Here is a 21,425-nt window from a genome sequence, read left to right as displayed (position 1 = left end):
GTTGTACATTATAAGGCCAGTTATTACACTCTTTGTTATACTGTTCCAATACATAGCAACAATCACGATCCATAAACTTGGACACATCGAGGGTGCTATCAAAAGGCACATCTCTACAATGTCTATCCCACCTAGGATGAATTTGACCACAATGCAAGGACTTACGGATTGGCTCGAAAAATTTGTTGATGGCATCGAATAGGAAGAACGCCCGACCAGGTGAGACAAATGAGTATAAGCAGAGAAGAATGAGAAGAGAAGATATCTGCTCTAGTGAACGCATCATTGGTTTTAGTATCTTGGCTCCTAATAGTAGGGTTGCTAAAAAAAATTCAGAAACCAATAAATGTGGGAGATATAAAACGTTTTTCGAAAATGCCAAGAAAGATTTAATAGCACTGAAACGGTTGTAGTTATATCGCTTGCCACTTTAGATTTCTCCAAGTAATTGACTCCTGGGGTTTTCAGTTTAAGCAATTCAATGCCTAAATCACAATGACTTAATTTCCACTCACTTCCAACAGAGTCTTTCGGAATTTTTTTTTTCCGTTTGAGCTTGTAGAGTGTGTTTCACTAACTAAAATACTTATTTTTTGAATTAAAGATAATGTACTGTGAGAAAATGACCTGTCTCGTCAAGCGAAAAATAAATACTTAAAAAATAATAACCATAACGAAACGGGGCCTAAACCTAATTATAAATCAGCTGGCCGGGTACCACTTATTTTGACAGATAGTTACCACTTAACATTGGTTAGCTTCATTAGTTTCTCTCTTCTTTTCTTTTGGTTAAGGTCAAACTGAAAAAATAAGAGAGTAAAATAGGAACATACTCTCACAGAATTTAACCAACAACGCAACTTTTGTCTTCTGCAAAAACGTCAAAGAAAATAAAAGATCACCACAGAAAAACAAATTCAGGCCTATCAAAAAAAAAAAATTACAAATTCAGCTCGGTCATAATTTAGAGTTACGTTTAGCTATTGTATATTAGATTAATGGAACATAATCTGATCGATCATCTTGTCTTGTCTTGGGTTTCAATTTTCTTTTTCGTTAGTGATTCTATGGTACACAAATCACTTTTTAGTGTATGGTGCCTAAAAAATCACTTCAATGATAAGTATTCCATATTGAGTGATAAGTATTTCATAAGTTGTGGTAAGTATTCCAGATGTATAATTAATATTTATTACTCAATGTGGAATACTTACTACTAAAGTGACTTTTTGGGTTTTTTTTTTTGGTACCATAGATGGACGATAAAGCTGACAAAACCGAGCCATGGTACTGACCATGGGAACCCAAGGGTATGCGAGGCCCACTCCAAGCCCCGCATGGACGATCCGAGCCATTCAATAATTTAAAAAAAAACAGAGTGGGCTCGTGAAAATTCAACTCAATCCGATATATGTAGGTGCTCGACGTAATCTTTCATTTTTTCATTCCGATTTCGGATTCGTGAAAAAAATGGAAGATTGGATCGAGCACCTACACATATCGGATTGAGCTAATTTTTCACGAGCCCACGTATTTTTAAAAAAAATTATTGAATGACTCGGATCATCCATGCGGGACGCGGAGTGGGCCCCGCGTGACCGTCGGTGGCCAGGTCGGTGTGTATAGCAGAGTCCATAGATGGACTCCTTTTGATCTAGTCTTTTGGAATGGTGTTTTTGTGTCCGATGAAACCAATCCTACGTAAGGGCAAGCACTACAGACTAGCCAAAAGGAAATCTTAGCTATCGAAAAGTATACGAGTACATATACATATGTACAATTGTACATATATCGCATACATAAGCAATTTAGACCTATCTCGGGTTCCCAAAAAATTATCCGAACCGCTCATTTTGTTCAAAATGGCTTATTTAGGGTCAATTGAAAAACATCAACTCAATGAAATATCGGTAAAAGTTACGAAACAATATCCACCTTTTCATCAACTATTGCAAAAAATCAACTCATAATCTATTTGGTGATTATACTCCTAGACGCTACTCTTGTTACAAAATATATTCTGCACATATTTTTTTCGAACACTCAACATATTCATAATCAATTCCGACCATAATCTAAAAATTTACAATTCACCATAAATACTAAAAAAAGACTCCAAACGCCCCCTAGGTCTCCCAATAATTTTTCTTGCCAAAGGTCAGCGAATCCGGTATCAACATGTGAAACTGCTAGAGCTACGAATCCCACATGAACCAATATGTAACCTTCACAATTCACCAAGAGAAAATATGGACTCCGTGGATCACTTTCTGTCTTTTGTCCTATATTTCAAAAAAAAGGTTTTAATACAACAGTTATTTACAACACTCTCTCATATGATTGGGCCATCATGTATGTCTAGGTCCCACCCTGTATGAGATAGACGTTACAAATAACCGTTGCATTGAAAATTTTCAATTTGAAATTATAAGGCCGGCCAATATAATTGGTTAACAATTGACACCATCGAGATAAGATATGACCCTAAACCGTGAGAGAGTTGCACTGAATTCATATTCATATACTCGGAGACATCCTTGCCATCCAGAGGCACCCCGTCACAACGATTATCCCATTTAGGATGTTTCATACCTCAAGCGAGGGCCTGACTAATTGGGTTGAAAAAATCGCCGACAGAATCTAGTAGGAAGAACGCTTGATCGCCGACCGGATAAGATAAGTGAGTATAAGCAGAGAAGAATAAGGAGTGAAGACATCTGCTCTACTTGACGCATCGTTGGTTTTAGTATCTTAGCTCCAGCCTCCAAGGAGTAGGGATGCTATTTTTTTTTTTTTTGTGAAGAGCAACAATGTGGGAGATATAGGACATGTTTTTCGAAAATGCAAATAAAAAAAATGAAGTGATTTGATCCTTCTGTGACTGATAGTTCTTTTGAGATTAAATTCCAAATATTGCACTGCACTTGATGGTAAACACAATCAGAGTTAGTCTTATGGACAATTTAAATACACATTGTATATTGAGAACTAAATAGACTCAATTTTTTTTATTTGGGACCAGATTGACATTTCTCTAACATTGGGTAACATTTGTAAAAAAAAAAAACCTAACTACGACCGCTTCATTGTTGTTAGATGGATCTTATTTTGCATTTTCGAAAAACATGTCCTATATCTCCCACATTGTTGCTCTTTCATAAAAAATTTAGCAAGCTAGCCTGAGCCCAATTTGTGGGCCGGGCCGAACTGGGCCAAATGTACACCCCTACTAGGCTACTTCAATGGAGGCAGGATTTTCTGTGCCGAAAACTTCCCCGCTTCTATGCCGAGGGGTTTTCTAGTCGTTGATTTTTTTTTTGTTTCAGTTTCAATATTTTTTTTCAATTGGTAGTTTAAGTTTTGCTTTAATCAAACTGTATTGCTTTTATATAGTTGAGCGGTACTTGAGCCAACTAGTTTACACAATTACGACCATATTAAGAAATTTTGTCAATAACTGAAAATAGGGTGAAGATTATTTATTTTATTTAGAATCCATACTAGGTCCCACTTCAATAGTCAAAAACTTTTTTTAGAGCTAGGGCTGCTTCCGACCCCACAGTAGTTCCGCGACCAACATTTGTTAATTCTTCAGTCCTACATACACAGCAAATTGTGCACAGATTTTGTTGTGGGGCCCACCACGGGTCTCACAAAAATCATCCGAGCCGTTCATTAAATGTAAAACATTTTTTCAAGGGTCCCCATAAAAAATAAGCTCAATCCAATACCTATAGGGGCTTCATCCAACCATCTAACTTTTCATTCAGATTTCCGGATAATGAAAAGTTATATAATTGGATCGAGCACCTATAGGTATCGGATTGAGATTATTTTTTACGGGGACCCTTGAAAAAATGTTTTATATTTAATGAATGGCTCGGATGATTTGTATGGAACCCGTGGTGAGCCCCACAATGAAATCTGTGCACAGATTGTATGTGTGTGTAGACTTTCTGTTAATTCTTATAGCTTCGAAAGATTGAAGTTTAAACCATATCCAAAATTTATGATTTTTGAATGCAAAAGTTGGTATTCAGACCTTTAAGTAGTTATCTGATCAAATGTAGGTATTCAAAGCTAACTCAATAATTAATTGATATGCAGGAAATATAAAATTCATGTGAATCAGAAATATTAGTCTCGAAGTACAAGAAGGTAGATATGAATTTGGTGCCGGACAACAAGAGACAATTCTCTTGTTAATTCCTCAGTCTCGGTGTGGATGGGTCTGGCTTTGACCAAACGAAGGAGGAGAATAGTCGAGGTGAGTCACCATGCGTGTAAGCTAGTTTAGTGAAAGAGTTTTGAAGGCGCAAAATCACTTGCAAAATAGCCTGAAACGCCTTTTTTGGGTTCACACCAGCTGTGGCCTTGAAGCCAAATTTACGTACATGAAAAATATCGTGAAAACAGATTTTCAGTACCCTTGAATTCTCACCCAATGCAGTGTTCCTTTTATAGCATACCTTTACTTCACGTCACATACAACAACAGGCACACTTTAACCCCAAGGCCGGGTTTGACCGCTAAGTGGCCATGTGGAAGCTAGTAAAGTATTCGTCTTCCATGACATTGTATGTTCGAATTCAACGGAGGCAAAACATTAGTGGAAGTGTGCGCAAACTGGTACAATAAGAATAAAAAAACAAGTACACTTTTATTTTTAATCATCAGATATAATAAAGATACATGATGCGCAAATAAATGCTACAGTGCAACATTAAGATGTAAAAGAGGATGTGATGATAAAGTCGAATAAGAGATACAAATAGTCTGCATTGGAAATTTGATGGTCTTTAGTCAGCCTTGAGTTGTCCAGAATTGGGGTTAGGGTTTGAGTTGTTGGGCCTAGTGATTAAAACCCAACGGATGAAGCTTTCTATAGCCTCTGGACAAAGCAAATTCCACAGATGTATCAACCTCACCCAAGCTGGCTCTATCAAGTACCTGTCTCCCCTGCAAATGCTCTTGAAAATTGCTTTGGTGCACCCCTCTGTTGACTCCACTGGAAAACCATCCATTCCAGCCTATACAGTCAAAAACAAAGAGGAAATTAGGAACTGAAATTACACCTAAACTGGAATCCATCGATTCTCAAATGCTTAGAGCATCTCCAGCCCTTGCCCATATTTTTACTCAAAACGGGCAAAACTTCATTTGGTATGAAGCACTTCAATGGAGAAATTCAAATCTAAGCATAAACTCTGGTAAAAAGTTTAGTTGTGGCACGGTCGTAAATTGAGAGAAGCAGTAGTCTTAAAAATATGAGTAAAAGTTTGAGTCTCCTTGATTCTTCAATGCTTAGAGCATCTCCCTTCAACCCTTTGAGCGAAATGTAGGAAAAGGAAGGAAAATCTATGACCCAACCCCATCATTTCTACCCTGTAGGAACTGCAAGATCAGCCCAAGGATGCCTTCGTCATCCAGGAGTCACGTACCCACCCAATTAAAGCACGAAAGCTAGAATCTTTCAGAAAAGAGATTCCTATTCGAATTTCGAAGAGTGCATAAGCACATTAATAAACTCATGTAATCTGTCTATTTGGGATCCAATTTGAGATTTTCCTTGGGAGGTATCGAGAATGAATTGGAACGTAGCAATATCGATTCATACCATCTTTTGCTAAAACTCAGAGTAGTTTTTTGAAAATTTGTTTCAAGTACAAAACTTCGAGTATTCAGAGATGCGGGTGTTATTCCAATATGGCAGCTCGGTAATCTATTGCTTCTTCCAAAGCACGCCCCGTTATTTCCCCTCGCAACAATCCAATTTGTTTCCCCGGCCACCCCGATCTCTCTGCTACACCACAGTTCCACCACCACTCCGTAACCACATCACTTCTCTACCTCCACAATCACTCTTTCTCCACCACGACCGTCGCACAATATTAAAAGAAAAACCACAATTTCGAATTTCAAGCCTTCTTAATTGTCTCAAATATTCTGTTCCAATGTAACACTTTTATTTTTATCAAAACAACTTTTTAGCTTGAAGAATTCACAATTCCATTGTTCAAATTCTTCAAAAAAGCAACTTACCTTTGACGTGGATTCACCTTTAGTCATTTCTGAGTCTATCAATCCGGGAGCGACAATCGTTATCCCAATATCTGAACCAACTTCAACTCTTAGTGTCTCGTAGAAGCTCACTAGTGCTCCCTTGCTTGCCTGAAGATATAAGAGATTTTTGACAAATCAATCCAAGATGAGTTGAAATCAAGGCATATCTCTCTATACATATTTTCCTATTTTTGTAGGACATGTTTTTTTTCTTTCCGGATCTGCTTTGATAATTCAACCTTTTCAATTTTTAGAGCCACGCCAAAAATCGTGTTGATCGGAACCTATTTCATATGATTTCAGAACGCGCGCATTTATTTTGGAAAAAACTGGATTGTAACAATAGATTGGATCGGTGATAAAAAATAAATGGATTGGATCCTATTATCCATTTATGTATGGCAAGATAAATGTGTTTTGAAACCATATCAATTGGTATGAGATCAACTTGATTTTATTTCTAACGACGTTATTGCTCGGGATGAGTTCTAAAATGTGAATGGGTCGGATCACCAATTGAAGTGGGCCTAAAAAATAACCAAAAACAAAAACAAAACTGGACCGTCTAGTCCGTTTCCATATAGACAGGAGATCCAGAATCTATGTCCATCTTTTTACGTACACTGTAGATGCTGACTCTTGGTATTGGACGCAATTGAACAATTGAAGCAATCACAACGATCTTCCCTCTGCTCTTTCTTAGGTGCGGAATTGCGAAATGGGTGCAATAAACAGAACCCCAGAAGTTTATGTTCTGCATCATAAGACAGATTATTAATGGCTTGCTTTCGAATTCCGAACCTACCCTAGATTAATATTGGACAAAGACAATCACCATAATTGGAGCAAAATCGTCGACATTAGTGGCGTCTTCAAACATGCAGACCGGACCAATCCCGGCATTGTTCACTAAATGATCCACTGCGCCATTGAAGTCATCAAACAATAGTAGCTACAACCAAAGTGATGAATTGAAACTAGAGAGTTTGATATATGTACGTACATCTACCAAAGTGATTTAAAGCAGCATCAACGAATTGCTTACAGTCTTCCACCTTTGAAACATCGCCGGTTTCAATAATCACATCAGGTGATCCAAGCTGTCGTGCCTTACAAGCCACTTCTTGAAGTTGCTTCTGTCTCCTTGCCACCAATACTAAACAAGCACCCCCTTTTGCATACTCATAGGCAAGATGCTTCAAAAACAGCAAATCTAACAATTCACTTCCCAAAATAATGGACCATCGAATTAAGTAGATCAAACCAAATTTTGTGTGTCTAAGAGTAGTAAGATGCGTACAAACTTAATCATTGACATATTGATTTTACTTATAAAGCGGTAGTCATAATGTTCAGATCCACAAATTCAAAGTTAATAATTCTGGTTCAGTGGCCTTCAAAGAACCAATTAAGAAAATGATTCTTTCGAGAGAGTTGATCAAACCTTGCCAATGCCTGAAGATGCGCCGGTGATGAGTACAACTTTTTCGGAAACGTTTTCGCTGAATACAGACCTTAATATAGAACTGGAAATCTTGAATAGCAAAATAGGCGGAAGGAAGATGAAGAGTGAAAGGAGTGATATAAGAGGAAGCACAATATTAAGCAACTTGTGAATTGAATCCATGCTTGAGAGAAGAGGAAGCATAAGTTGAAATATTTATATGGTACAAAAAGTGTCCGGGAGATAAGACCCTTTATAATCTGCTTTGTTTGATTTGCAAAACCGTGAATGATTTGCCGGACTAGTCCTGATTATCTGGATAAATGGTATGCATGTGAAATAAATTTCCATATCGGCATATATATACTGTAACTAATTGACCCCATTTTCGACTAAACAGAAGTCCTAAGATCATTAAAATGTGGTTGGGCACCGCTAGACCGGCTACCATCTTTTCAATGCTGTTAAATGTCCACCTACAAAACGTTATTTATAGTTTAAGCTATTTGGGAAATTTTAGTACACCCCTCTGTTGGCTACCATCTTTTCCATAAATATATCGTCCTCTCCCCAGCAAGCTGGCTCTATCAAGTACCTGTCTCCCCTGCAAATGCTGATCTTGAAAAAAGCTTTCTTTGGTACACCCCTCTATTGACTCCACTGGAACTCCAACCTATTGATATAAAACAAAATTAAATAGAGAATTTTTGTATTTTATTTTTATTGTTTTAAAATAAGATTTTGACTAGGAATATTTTCATTTAGGTTAGAATTATTAACTTTTCATATTCATTTTGATTTTGAATTCTTAGAATTATTAACTTTTCATATTCAGTTTGATTTTGAATTAATAATTCTAACCTAAATGAAAATATTTCTAGCCCAAATCTTATTCTAAAACAATAAAAATAAAATCAAAAATTAAACTGAAAATGAAAAGTTAATAATTCAAAATCAAACTGAATATGAAAAGTTAATAATTCTAACCTAAATGAAAATATTCTTAGTCAAAATCTTATTCTAAAATAATAAAAATAAAATATAAAAACTCTTCATTTTTGTCCTACATCACCTATACAGCATATATACAATCAAAACAAAGAGGAATTAGGGACGAAAACTAATATCTAAACTATATGAAGGTTACTTTCTTGTAAACTTATGACCTCGTTTGTTTTGGGATTTTCGATTTGGATTTGTAGATAATGAGTGTAAAGAGAAATATTAAAGTAATGATTGAAAGTAGGGATAATGATCGGAGAAAGATAGAGAGAAATAAGATTATACTAATTAGAATTCAAAATCAAAACCCTTGAACGAATGGGGTCTATAAGTCTGAACTTAATTTTGGCATTTTTTACTTTTCGTAACTTTTTATTTAGTTTTTCATCGTAATTTTTGAGATTAATCATTTGTCTCATCGAGACAAATCAGAAAAGTATAAAAATATGGACAGATGTTGAAAAAATTTAAATAAGACGGCACTTTAAACAAATAAGACAATTGTTTGATATTTTTTTCGTATTTAGTGAACTTTTTTTTTCGCTCTTGGTCATATAATTTTGTACTTTTTAAATTGCTATAAAACAAGTTTGTAGCTTGAAGAATTCACAATTAATTTTCATTTTTCAAGAAAAGAAAAGAAAACACTTTGCCTTAGATTTGAAATTACCTCTAGTAATTTCCGAGTCTACCGCTCCGGGCCGGAGCAACAATCGTGATTAATAGGTGCTTAAATGCACCCATTTAATCTCTTTAACTTGTATTGTGCTTGTCAAGTTATATGGTTACTTGGTACTCTTTATGCAATTTTTATAATTACAGGCCACTCGAGTTGTTTGCATAGAATTGGGCTTTAAATTGGAGATTTAAAGGTTCGAAAATGTGACTGAAATGCGAGTCAGGATAGCCCAACATATTATTTGGACGTTGTAGACTACGTAGTTTTCTTCAGAGCTCTTTTCCTTCAAGTTTTTGATGTTTTATTTAATTACTCGCATGCCGGTAACTCGTATTTATTTTCATTCTTTAATAAAGTTGTTCTTTGGTACTTGTTTAATTCGTGTCTTTTGTTTATTTCGTATTTAGAAGCATTTTTCAAATTAGGTTTTCTCGCGTTTCTAGTTTGATGATGAGCCAGTAGTCATATAAGTAGAGTCGCAAGGTGATTAACATACCGTGGCCAGGTCGGACATGTCCTGTTTTCAAACAATAAAGAAAAGGCAATTTAGGTTACTGAAAAACATCCCTTGGATGAACCTGGGCATCATCGGACAGCCCATGTGAACAGGAGAATGGGGGTCCAAAACTTATTCTCCGCTGCGCATGGATAAACGGCGACCATAACGGTTCGCATCTTTCGGGGTATCTTCTTCTCTCTAAAGTCGAACGTTTTCAAGAACAACGAATGTAGCAGACAAGTCCGGACTGGTTGCGAGTGCTATGAACCCTATGACCGTAACTTCTTTTTAATTATTTGAAAAACCAAACAATTTCTTGTTTTAGTTAATCGCAACATCAAACTACAAATGGTAGCTACCTAAGAGCCCATTTTTAATAGTAATAACCCGAGTTTTTGAGGAACACACATCACCGTCTCTGTGGATTCGACTCCGAACTTACTAGTATATTGTGCTACATTGATCTCAGTCCTACGCTTGGAGCAACCCATTATTTTAGGTCTAGGAATCTGTGAAGCCATGATTCCTATATCCGAACCAACTTCAGTTCTTAGCGACTTGTAAAAGCTGAGCAGTAGGGGTGTGCAAAAAATCCGTGACCCGACGAACCCGACCCAACCCGAAGGGTCTCGTGCGGGGCCGAACATGTGGTTCGGTAGGGTATAGGTTCATTTTTTTGTAAAAAATCAGTTTTCAGTTTGGGGCTCGGGGTGCTGTTTTTCTTACCCGATTAGACCAAAACCGACCAATTCATATAGATTTACTTCAGTTTTGGTCGGACCCGACCCGACCAACCAAAAAAATGGGACACGCGGACGGTTATTCCCACTTGTTCGGTTCGGGGCCAAAAAAATTGATACCTGACATGTCGGTTTGGGTTCGGGACCGAACCCGACTCGTCCGACCCGTGCACACCCCTACTGAGCAGGCCTCTCTTGCTTGCCTAAAGAAACAAGAGATTTCTGACAAATCAATCAAAGAGGAGACCAAACAGAGGCATATCTATCTTTACAAACATGTACCTATATTCTGATAAATAAATAAAAAAAAACATTTACCTATATTTTTTTAGGACATCGATCATTTCCCGTCCATCGAAATAGACCCTTAGAGCAAGTGCATCAGCTTCTGTATTTGTCTCTGTGTGGGTAAAATCGAGAGCTTAATCCAAAAAACCCACCTGCACCAGAAAGGAAAATCCTATATGTACCAATAAAAAATGTAGGGAAATCGTACCGACGGCCGCGTGCGGCCGTCTTCGGCCACCAGATGGCCGATTTGAGCCGTCCAAAAAATTTTTTTAAAAAAATCGAGGGGCCTAGCATGGAAATCAACGGCATCCGATGTGTGTAGGGTGCTTGATCTAAACACCCTATTTTTCGTGTATATATGTGGGTGTTTAGATCAAGCACCCTACACACATCGAATGCCGTTGATTCTCACGTGAGGCCCCTCGGGTTTTTTTTTAAAAAATTTTGAACGGCTCGGATCAGCCGTCCGGTGGCCGGAGACGGCCGCGCGCGGCCGTCGGTATGGAATGGTTGGTGCAAATAACACCACTCCACCAGAAAAGCAAAAGTTCCTAACTAGCTAAAAATGCTACAGTTCTTAGGTAAATGTACCGAAGAACTGTTCAAGAGCTTTACCATTTTTTTATTATTCTCTTCCTCCCTCCCCCTCTCTCTCTCTTACCTGACAAATTAGAGTTGTACATCACAAAAGAAAAAGGGGAAATAAAAATAATGATATTTTAAAATAAATAGATAGTATTAGTGTGGTGTGGTGTTGAAAGAGACGTGAGTAGATAAAATGAAAAAATTGCACTGTTTATTAGCATTTTTACCTAACAATTTCTAGAGCTCATAACAAACACAAATCACGTCGATCACATACTATTTGATATGAATACAGAACGTATTTATTTTGTAAACTAGTTATTGTAATACTGAATCAGAACCCATTTAATTCATTTATGCCGAGATAATTAATTTGTTTTGAAATCATATGAACCGGTATCTCATTAAATTAATTTTGACGTGAAATGAGTTTGGATCATCAAAGTGGGCCCGAAAAGGCCAACAAATTAGGTCTCGTTCGGCTAAATAAGCCAATTGGCTTATTTTTTGTTTTTATTCATTTTTTTCGTTGATAAGCCCTTAATAGTATAAATAATGAGGCTTATTTATCCCGTTTTACTGCACTTGCAAGCTTTTTATACTTGTTTCTATTTGATTTTGCGCGCAAGTTGTGTTTTTGTTGAAAAGTAGGTAATCGGAGCGAAAAAGACGTTTCCAAGGCTCCCAATAATCCCCGGAGGAATCTGGAAGCATTCGAGAACGTGTGGCACATTAGGATCCTTCCCGGAATCTCAAACAAAGCAATCAAAGTATGGAAGGAAGGTTCGGGGCTCTTGAAGACCAGAAGAAAGAAGAAAACAGCCATAACCAGCCAGAGAAACATGGGGTATCAATACTAGGAAGCATGCTGTCCAGGGAGGAAAAATGTATCGATACCTCTTTTAGGGGTATCAATACCTGGTGTCTACGCGCGAATTTTTTAATTGTATTTTTGTAATTATTTTGTAAAGGAGATCTATATATATACCAACTTAAGCCCGATTCCAGGGCATTCAATACCTGCACTTTCTCTCTCTACTTCCATTAAAGCTTTAGCTCCCACCTCTCTCCTCATTCATGTTTGGTTTCGAAGTATTTCGCCTTCATTAAAGTTGTAAGGAATTCTCTCCTCTTCAAGGATCTTGCGTTTATTTCAAGTTTAATCCATGTTTAGTATTTCCCTTATCTTTACCTTGCTCACTTCATGTCTTCTTTTAAAATGTGTGAGTAGTGTAGTGAGGCTAGGTTGTGGGATGATTAGCATCCCGTAACCAAGGGTAATTCTTGCTCTTCTCTCGAAAACCTTCGTTTTTTAGCTTAAGCATGTATTAGGGTTAATTTTATGTATCAAAACTTAGAGGTGTTAATCTTCTTGATCAAATGTAAACAAGGGTTAAGCTACTTGCCACATTTGATGCTTGGAGCTATGTCCCTCCATGTGTTTGTTTCAATGTTTCAAAAGAACCTTAGACATGCTTAACATCCTTGTAAAAAGAGAAGAATCAAGCTTACCTTTGCGTTATGGGTGTTGACTATCCCTAAATCGAGCCTTTAGTTTAATCTCTAATTAAAAAAGCCGTAGTTAGGTTAAGTAGCCATTTTCTAAATCTCTCAGTTGGCCGTCTCAACGCTAAACTTGGTTAGCGGTCCTAACGCTAAAACTCTTCTCAAAGCGAATTTTCAATCAAGTTATGGATGCGCTCCCTGTGAATTCGATCCCGGACTTTCGGGTATTATGCTTTTAACCGACTTAGCCCTACGCTTGGGGTATTTTAATTACAACACATATTGAGGTCGCAAGCATTCGTATTTGTTAGTTTTTTGTCAATTTTTTGGAGATTATTGCATTGCTATGACAAGAGGAATTGAAAAAGTAAAAAATTACGATCAAAACCTAATTTTTTTGAATAAAGACAAAAATATTAAAAAAATTAAATTTTGATCATAATCTTTTACTCCTTTTTAGATTCCTCTCGTCATGACGATGCAATAATCCCAAAAAAATTGATGAAAAACTAACAAATACGAAAAAAATTTGAATATAAACAAATTGGCTTATTTTAGCCGAACGGGTAAAGCTAGACCGTCTAATCCATTTCCATGGGCGGGGGAGGATCTATGTCCAATCCAAACTTTTTTACATATGCTGTAGATGCTCAATCTTGGTACTGGAGACCATTCAGCTACAGAAGCAATCACAATGATCTTCCCTCTGTTCTTTCTTAGGTGTGGAATTGCGAAATTGGTGCAATAAACAAAACCCCAGAAGTTTATGTTCTGCATCATAAGATACAAATTAGTACTAATGGTTTGTTTTCCAAATTCCTACCTACAGCTACATAACCTAGATTGCACAAGACAATCACCATAATTGGAGCGAAATCGTCGACGTTAGTGGCGTCTTCAAACAAGCAGAGCGGGGCGATCCCGGCATTGTTCACTAAATGATCCACTGTGCCATTGAAGTCATCAAACAATTACAAATGCAAATCGTCAAATTATAACAAGGTAATTTTGCATTTTGAATGAACAATCGGAAAGAGATATGAATAAGGAAAGGGACAGCTGTAGCTCGCAACAGTGGAAAGACTTCGCAAGTGGAGTGGTAAGCCAGTAGTATAGGTACATGCTATGTACTCCCATTCATTTGACCGATGCTCAAATATCACTAATTACAACTAAAACTATTGATTTTCGCCTAGCCGATAAAAAAAAGAACAATGGAAAGACTTCACATAAGATGACAAAAAAAAAAAGACCGACTTTTTGTCGTTTTATATGAACTTTTTCTAGCTTTGGTTCATATTTTTATATTTTTTTTATTCTTTTCATAGAGACACGCAAATGATGTGCTTTAAAAATTTGACAAAACCCTAGTAAAAATTAAGAGAAAACACCAAAAATAACTGCGCAGTTATATTTCCAAAAAGTTGGGCAAAAGTGAGCCTAACTAGTGGCAAAAAGTTTGAAATTTTTTCGACGAAAATATTTTTTTTAAGTTCTTATTTTGCAAGCCTGGCAATTTGTTTGAGATGGAGGTGGGTAGGACACTAGATAGTCCGACAGAACCGACACATCAAAAGTGTCCTATTTTTTCCCAAATCGGTCGTTTCAATCGTGTTATGTGTTCACTTCTGCACTACATCGTCAATTGTACCAGTTCAATCCACTTTCATCCAAACAAATACATGCAATAGAACCAAAGAAAATGAATTGAAACTAAAGAGTTTTACATACATTTACCAAAGTGGTTTAGTGCAACATCAACGAATCGCTTACAGTCTTTCACCTTTGAAACATCGCCGCTTTCAACACTCACTTCAGGTGACCCGAACCGTCGCACCTTACCAGCCACTGCTTGAAGTTGGTTCTCTCTCCTTGCCACCAATACTAAACAAGCGCCCCCCTTCGCATATTCATAAAGTGGTTGTCTTAATGTTCAAATCCACCCAAAGTTAGTAAGTTGAGTTTTAACTTCTGGATTAGTGAGCCTTTAAATTAAGTAACATATATAGAAGAAAATGGATATATACTTTTGGTAGAGAGTTGATCAAACCTCGCCGATGCCTGAAGATGCGCCGGTGATGAGCACAACATTTCCAGCAACATTTTCTCGACATATGGACCCTTAATATAGAATTGAAAATCTCGAATAGCAAAATAGCTAGAATGAAGTAGAAAAATAGCCGGAAGGAAGTAGAAGAGTGATCAAAAGAGTGACACAAGAGGAAGCACAATGTCGAGCAACTTGTGAATTGAATCCATGCTTGAGAGAACATCGATCAGGGAGAGTAAGTTGGAATATGTATTGGCACAAGAAGCGCCCAAGACCCCTTTGTTACCCGTTGGGTTTGGTTTACAAATGGAACAACGATTGACCATAGTACTCAAGATGGAAAAAATTTATTTTGTGTTCTCGCGGTACCGCCACATAATGTCTCAACGTCCTTGATCCCCTAAGTATATGGACTCTATAAAATATGTGGTGGAGAAGGGTACCGGCACTACACCCTTGATCCCCTAAAATCTTATTTTGTGTTCTCGCGGTACCGCCACGTAGTGCCTCAACATCCTTGATCCTTCAAGTATATGAACTCTATAAAAATATGTGGTGGAGAAGGGTACCAGCACTACACCCTTGATCCCCTAAGTATATGAACTCTATAAATTAAAATATGTGGTGGAGAAGGATGCTAGGCACCACGTGACAGTTTTTCAAACTATTGAATATTTAAATATAATCTTCGGCAATATCTGTTTTTTCCGATAATAGAACGAATATCTGTATTACAAAACCATTTTTTTAGGTTTGGCTTACAAAGTTTAAGTTTTAACTTCTTTTTTTTTTGTGTCTATACTTAAATTTTTTTACATTTGTTAATTTTGCGTTAAACTTTTATGACTTAATTTTAATCGAAACTTATACTAATTTAAAAAAAAAAAGACTATTTTTTTTACATTTGTTAATTTTGCGTTAAACTTTTATGACTTAATTTTAATCGAAACTTATACTAATTTAAAAAAAAAAGACTATATATAAATCGAAAATACAGCTTTTTTAAATATACAGTCTTTTTTTACAAATATTAGTATGAATTTTGATCACAATTTATACTTTTTCGATTCCTCTCATCAAAACGAATCAATAAGTCACAAAAATTTACGCAAAACTAACGAATGCAATTTTTGTTTGAATCAATAAATCGCAAAAAGTTGTCCCCTCGAATCCTCAAACTTCTTCAAATAACCCATTTAACAATAAAACTCTTGAACAAATCAAGACAAACCACCACCAATAAAACCCAACACACTCAAAACAGTTGAGACCAACGAAATAACCAATAAAATGCAGAGCGCTTAATTTACAACAGTTGAACCCTAGCTCCATGCCATCACACACACCATATATATCCTGCTGCTTATTCATAGAAACAAAGAACAGGGAAAGAGGAAGAAAAACCTTTCTATAACTAATCAACACCATCTCCATAGTACTTAAAGGAGAGAGAGAGAGAGAGAGAGAGAGAGTTTAGTCCGTTTTGATCTCCGGAGTCTGGATTGTCTCCGGATAGAGGACTCTGTGCGCACCGGTCATGTCGAGGATCTTCTTGGTAAACGCCTCGTAAGCCGGTTCCCCGGGGCTTGTCATGTACAGCATTCTGTAAGTCCAATCTATCACCTCCGGGACGACAACACTCAACCAGTAGGTAACCCTGAACCATTTGGGCTCAGTCACATATCTTTCCCCACGGCAAGCCCCGTTCACGATCGCCCTTGCGCAGGCGTCAACTCTTTGCACCGGGACTATACCTACTTGTGCCTAAAATCATAACACCTGTTAGTATAAATATTGTACGTATCCAAGAAAAAAATGGAGCACTTCATGTGGATCAATAGGATCTGTAACGACTCTTTCGACAGGGTGCCTAAAATCAAAACATCCATGCGAGTACAAGTAATTACTATCGAACATATCTAAAAAACTGGAGCGCTTCCTGGAACACTAATGGAGGACTTGATTTGCAAGCCGATTCTTTTAGGTACGGCGATTACAGATGGCAGCTGTAATTGCGTTTAGCACAAGGAATTAAACATTTCATCTTAGCAAAAACGCAAGTCTCGCTAAGACATTTTTATAAGTGGCCCAGACTACAAATGACAATGACGTGGTCGTTCATACTCCAAAATTTATCGGGTTCTCATCTGCTTCATAGAGAGTAGTTATAATTCGTGCTACACTGTATGTAACGAAGATATGCGGAAAAGGAAAGACTTACATCCCTTATGTCTAGATCCAATGTGAGTTTTCCATCCTTTGCGAGGTACTTCCCTTGGGTCAGTTCAGACTCAATAAACCCGGGAGTAACAATGGTGATGTGGATCTCCGGCGCAAATTCAACTCTCAAAGTCTCGAACAAGGCAAACATCGCGGCCTTACTAGCCTGGAAAACACCACAAATGTACCTAATTACAACTCGGGTAAACGAAATGATCGAGGAACTCATTCGGTTAAAAACACAGTATCAACACAGTATAGAAAAACTTGGAAGGGAACTAGACTCGATAAAATACTTACGTTGTAGATGCTCATTCGCGGCAATGTCAACCACCAAGCCGATGATGAGAGAGCAATGATCTTGCCTCCTGTGTTTCTTAGATGAGGCGCAGCGAACCGGGTGGTGTAAACCGAACCCCAGAAGTTGATGTCCTGTGATCAAACTCCAACCTATGAGAATTTACACAGCACTATTGCCCTTGGACTCCGCCTAAGTTAAGGAAATTATACTCAAAACCGCCATCGTAATTGCTAAATTGAGTATGTGGGTGCCGATGGAATTACCATAACGGGTCTGAGGTTGGTGACATCGTCCACTTCTTCAAGCATGCAGACGTGTGAGATCCCAGCATTGTTCACCACATGGTCCACTGTGACCACCAAAAAAGCACAATGCAAACAAAATACAGCAAACTCTTGCAAAATCTCACATAAAGAGCACGAAAGACTTAAAAGTTCTAACGTACATCTGCCATAGTGATTCACTGCTTCTTCAACAAACCGCCTACAATCATCGACCCTCGAAACATCGGCCCGTACTGCAATAACATCAGGAGCACCCAACTCTAGCGCCCTGTCTGCAACTGAGCGTAGACGATTCTCCCTCCTTGCTGAGAGGGCCAGGTATGCCCCTCTCCTTGCGTACTCATAAGCAAGGTGCTACACAAATGGAACAAAAAATAATGTTTCATCGTAATACATACTAATATTTCTAAACCCAAATATTTTGAAAGACGAATATGCTATTAAGGTTGTCAATAAGGCAAGACCAAGATTAAAAAAAAAAGAAAGAACAAAAGTGCTAGGTGCAAAGAAAAATTAACCCAAATACACTTTTAAAGGTATTTATAACCGTTAATAGACTTGTTCCGGGTGATTTGGGGTATATCTTCTTTGAGATTAAATTGTTTCCACCGGCGGAGAAAACCCCCACTTTTTCACAGCCACCTTTTTCGGTCCTATCGTGCGTTTATTGTTGATCTGAATTGTTCATCTTGTATGTAAACTTGCATAGTATGTCCATGCAAAAAATAAACTAAAAATAAACTTAATCGGATATTACAAAACATAAACTTAATCGGATATCAATAGGAGTATCAAAAATTGATTTTCACTTTGTAAAATAGATAGTTTATGTTTATTATTGTTGACAGAAATCACATCGTTCATTTTACAAATTAACCAAAAATTAAATTTTGATATATCTATCGACTTCCGATCAAATTTATTTTTTCATAGCAATACTATATTGCGTGTTTTAGAATATGAACGATTCAAATCACAACAATAGACAATCAGTGGTGAAAAAAAAGAATTTTACACTAGCGGTAAATGGAATTCATTCTCATTTTCTTTGTATCTAGAATTCCACAAAAAAGAAACACAGTTTCCGTTACATTGTCCAACAAACTTTTTTGGCCTATATAAGTCAAATTATTCTACTCTAGACTCGAGACCAACTGGGCTGCCACTTTCACTCTCAGTATCAAGACTTGGAAAATATAAAAGTAATTTCGCAGTTGCACAAATAATAAATACTTGCAAATAATACATGGTATTCCGAATCAATTTTTCCAACTTTCAGATATCTCTTTGTATAAAAGTACTAGCTAGTCGATGCTAAGACTGTTTGATTCACCTCGCCTATGCCGGAGGAAGCGCCGGTGATGAGGACGACCTTGCCAGCGACGTTTTCATGGAAGACGAAGGTCAAGAGCGAGAGGAAGCACTTGAGAGCCTGGTAGGGTGGCAACAAAAACAGGAGAGTGAAGAAGGTGAAGGGAGGAGCTACAAGGTTCAAGAACATGTTAATAAGATCCATGGCCGTGGGTAGATAAACAATCTAAGTACGCACTGATGAGAGAGAGAGAGAGGATGAAGATGTATCTAACATTGCGGCATTGCGTAGAGAGAGAGAGAGAGAGAGAGAGAGAGAGAGGAGTATATATAAATATAAATAACAAGTGGAGGTGGGGGAAAGCTTGAGAATGGGGAAGGGGAAGCTGTGGTGGCATTGCTGCATGGAAGGGATGCGACACGTAAGTTAAAGCAGACAAAGCGATCAGCGGTGGGGTGGGGTGGGTGATGGGTGCGATATGCTCGCTCTCTCTCTCTCTCTCACTTTATCTTGATCACGAGTTTAATACAAGCCCATTTGGGAAATAACATTTTTCGTGTGTTGCTTTTGAGTAGTACTAAGAGCATCCGCAACGAGAATAATTAAAATGTGTTACGTCAGCATTTAATTATTTATTTTGTTTATAATCAAACTTAACAAACTTGACCTCCACATTGGTTATTTTTGTATCCCTATAAAAAACTCCCCCACAATATGCAATGCACCTATGTCCAATTGCAAACGAGTTCCAACCACGCACCCGACCACACCAAATTATTCGTCTCGATGAGACGATTCTAATGTAAGGTGTTTTTTAATTTTTTAGTTTTGAATTTGGTTATTGAGTTTTGACTATTAGTAAAAGTTGTTAAGTTTGGTTATGAAATGGGTGGAATTTGATTATTTGCTAAAAGACTTGTAACTTTGCTTATTACAATGTGAGGTGTTTTTTTAACATTGTTGTTAAGTTTATTTATCCATACCAATTTGCTTATTACAATGTGGATGCTCTAAGAGAATAAATTCTCTAGTACTAATTCGGAGGTCTAGGCCCTCTAGGGCACCGCACTCTTCTTCACCACGCATCCCGGTTAGGTGTCCGTTTCACCACGCATCCTGGTTGGGTGCCCGTTTCACTGACAATTTTTTTCACTTTTTTTATTTTGTTCTTATTTAAATTTTTTTCGCATTTGTTTATTTTGCGCTAAATTTTTTTGAATTTTTTGATTCGTCTCAACAAGACGAATCGAAAAAATAAATTTTTTTTTTACTTTTATCCAAATATTTTGAACAAGGACCACTCCGCAATTAAACATTCTCGTGGAGTATACGACTAAGGCCCCATTCCCCTAATTAAAATACATAAGTTCTTATCTATTGAATTAAATGTGATGCATTTGGAAGAGCATGACCTATCTCAAGAAATAATTACTTAAAAAATAAAAACCTTAGCAACACAGGGCCTAAGGTTATGGACCACAAACAAATATTTAGTTTTGAAAAATGTTCGATTGGTGCTCCCGAATTACTGAATAATTAATTACTCCCGAGACAACTAAATAATAAAGCATTTCGATTAGAGGCCTAGTGGCCGAGCCCAATTTTAGCAGATTGATATTGTGGTCATATATCCATGAAATGTGTATTGATATCCGAATTTGCTAGAAATTATAAGCATATCATCCTCTGCCTAGTGGGCGGAGGTTAGCAAAACCGTTTTATCACATCCCTAATAGATTTTTGAAATAAACTTGATGAAATCACGTGATAACGAATCAAAGAATTAAATTTCGGGTTTATGGTAATTGTGGAAGGAAAATTCTAAAATCAGCCCAATAGGCTGACGATAGTAGGTTTGTAAATGTGTATTAAAGGATGTAAAAAATGCACAGAAATATGTATTTTTCTTGTCTTTTAGTGTGTTTATCGTAAGCCCAGTGGGCTGACAATAGCAAGACCGATTGTGGAGTTATCACATCCCAAATTGATTTTTGAAATAAACTTGATGAAATCTGGTGATAACGAATCAAAGAATTGAATTTTTCGGATTTAGGATAATTGTTGAATATAGTTTTGTTCACTTCATGGTTCTTTAATTAATACTCTTTCGGTTTTTTTTTTTTTTTATTCTTGAGGTTGGGGGAAGATTTCATTTACTCATTACTTCACATAACGATTTCAGTTTAGCCTTAAACCTCCATGGCTTGGTGACCCTTGCAATGGATTGTGTCGCTCTCCTGGCCCGTTTAAGTACTTATCAATTGCTACTAACTCAAAACCCCTTTCCAACTACGGGAAATTATTGGGTGCTCAACACAGTCACATACGTGACGCCCAAGCGTTTCAATACTTCACATCCTTTTAAAACGCACGACTAAAAAAGCGCGAACTGATTTGAGGTGGAGAGATGAAGAAAAAGACTCCAACGACGAAGAAAAAGACACCAATG

The 21,425-nt window shown here is 37.2% G+C and overlaps 2 protein-coding genes, 1 long non-coding RNA gene and 1 pseudogene across 4 annotated transcripts; all 4 read right to left on the bottom strand.

The window, feature by feature from the left end:
* Nucleotides 1-4,536: 4,536 nt before the first annotated feature.
* On the bottom strand, nt 4,537-7,732 carry LOC131335193 (11-beta-hydroxysteroid dehydrogenase-like 2). 2 transcript variants are annotated; one of them, XM_058370450.1, is made up of 6 exons: nt 7,508-7,732; nt 7,109-7,259; nt 6,899-6,984; nt 6,686-6,817; nt 6,043-6,171; nt 4,537-5,030 (listed from the first exon to the last, which is right to left on the bottom strand). In XM_058370450.1, the coding sequence occupies exons 1-6, from the start codon at nt 7,709-7,711 to the stop codon at nt 4,800-4,802; spliced, it is 933 nt and encodes a 310-aa protein (XP_058226433.1). In that variant the 5' UTR covers nt 7,712-7,732; the 3' UTR covers nt 4,537-4,799. The 2 variants fall into 2 exon arrangements, with proteins under 2 accessions (XP_058226433.1, XP_058226432.1); XM_058370449.1 differs by having other exon boundaries at nt 7,067-7,259; nt 7,508-7,719.
* A 2,875-nt stretch (nt 7,733-10,607) lies between these two features.
* On the bottom strand, nt 10,608-11,765 carry LOC131335195 (uncharacterized). The gene is made up of 3 exons (XR_009202451.1): nt 11,536-11,765; nt 10,746-10,793; nt 10,608-10,709 (listed from the first exon to the last, which is right to left on the bottom strand). It is a non-coding gene; the product is annotated as an uncharacterized LOC131335195 (long non-coding RNA).
* Nucleotides 11,766-13,358: 1,593 nt separating this feature from the next.
* LOC131298754 (11-beta-hydroxysteroid dehydrogenase-like 4A) lies at nt 13,359-15,068 on the bottom strand (annotated as a pseudogene).
* Nucleotides 15,069-16,130: 1,062 nt separating this feature from the next.
* LOC131335190 (11-beta-hydroxysteroid dehydrogenase A-like) lies at nt 16,131-19,256 on the bottom strand. The gene is made up of 6 exons (XM_058370441.1): nt 18,998-19,256; nt 17,826-18,018; nt 17,644-17,729; nt 17,380-17,511; nt 17,081-17,245; nt 16,131-16,623 (listed from the first exon to the last, which is right to left on the bottom strand). Exons 1-6 carry the CDS (start codon nt 19,178-19,180, stop codon nt 16,333-16,335), a joined length of 1,050 nt encoding a protein of 349 aa, XP_058226424.1. The 5' UTR covers nt 19,181-19,256; the 3' UTR covers nt 16,131-16,332.
* Nucleotides 19,257-21,425: the final 2,169 nt, after the last annotated feature.

This window comes from Rhododendron vialii, chromosome 8a, assembly GCF_030253575.1.
Source record: "Rhododendron vialii isolate Sample 1 chromosome 8a, ASM3025357v1".
NCBI classification, from domain to species: Eukaryota; Viridiplantae; Streptophyta; class Magnoliopsida; order Ericales; family Ericaceae; genus Rhododendron; species Rhododendron vialii.
This window is presented reverse-complemented; position numbering and strand designations above follow the sequence as displayed.

Excerpts from the sequence above, each read along its gene's own strand:
- LOC131335193 (XM_058370449.1), bottom strand. The coding sequence starts at position 7,711 with ATGCTTCCTCTTCTCTCAAGCATGGATTCAATTCACAAGTTGCTTAAT. Across the intron at positions 7,260-7,507 it reads CATCTTCAGGCATTGGCAAG|CATCTTGCCTATGAGTATGC; the intron begins GTTTGATCAACT and ends CTGTTTTTGAAG. Across the intron at positions 5,031-6,042 it reads AAGGTGAATCCACGTCAAAG|GCTGGAATGGATGGTTTTCC; the intron begins GTAAGTTGCTTT and ends TTGACTGTATAG.
- LOC131335190 (XM_058370441.1), bottom strand. The coding sequence starts at position 19,180 with ATGGATCTTATTAACATGTTCTTGAACCTTGTAGCTCCTCCCTTCACC. Across the intron at positions 17,512-17,643 it reads CCAACCTCAGACCCGTTATG|GACATCAACTTCTGGGGTTC; the intron begins GTAATTCCATCG and ends GTTTGATCACAG. Across the intron at positions 16,624-17,080 it reads TGGATCTAGACATAAGGGAT|GCACAAGTAGGTATAGTCCC; the intron begins GTAAGTCTTTCC and ends TTATGATTTTAG.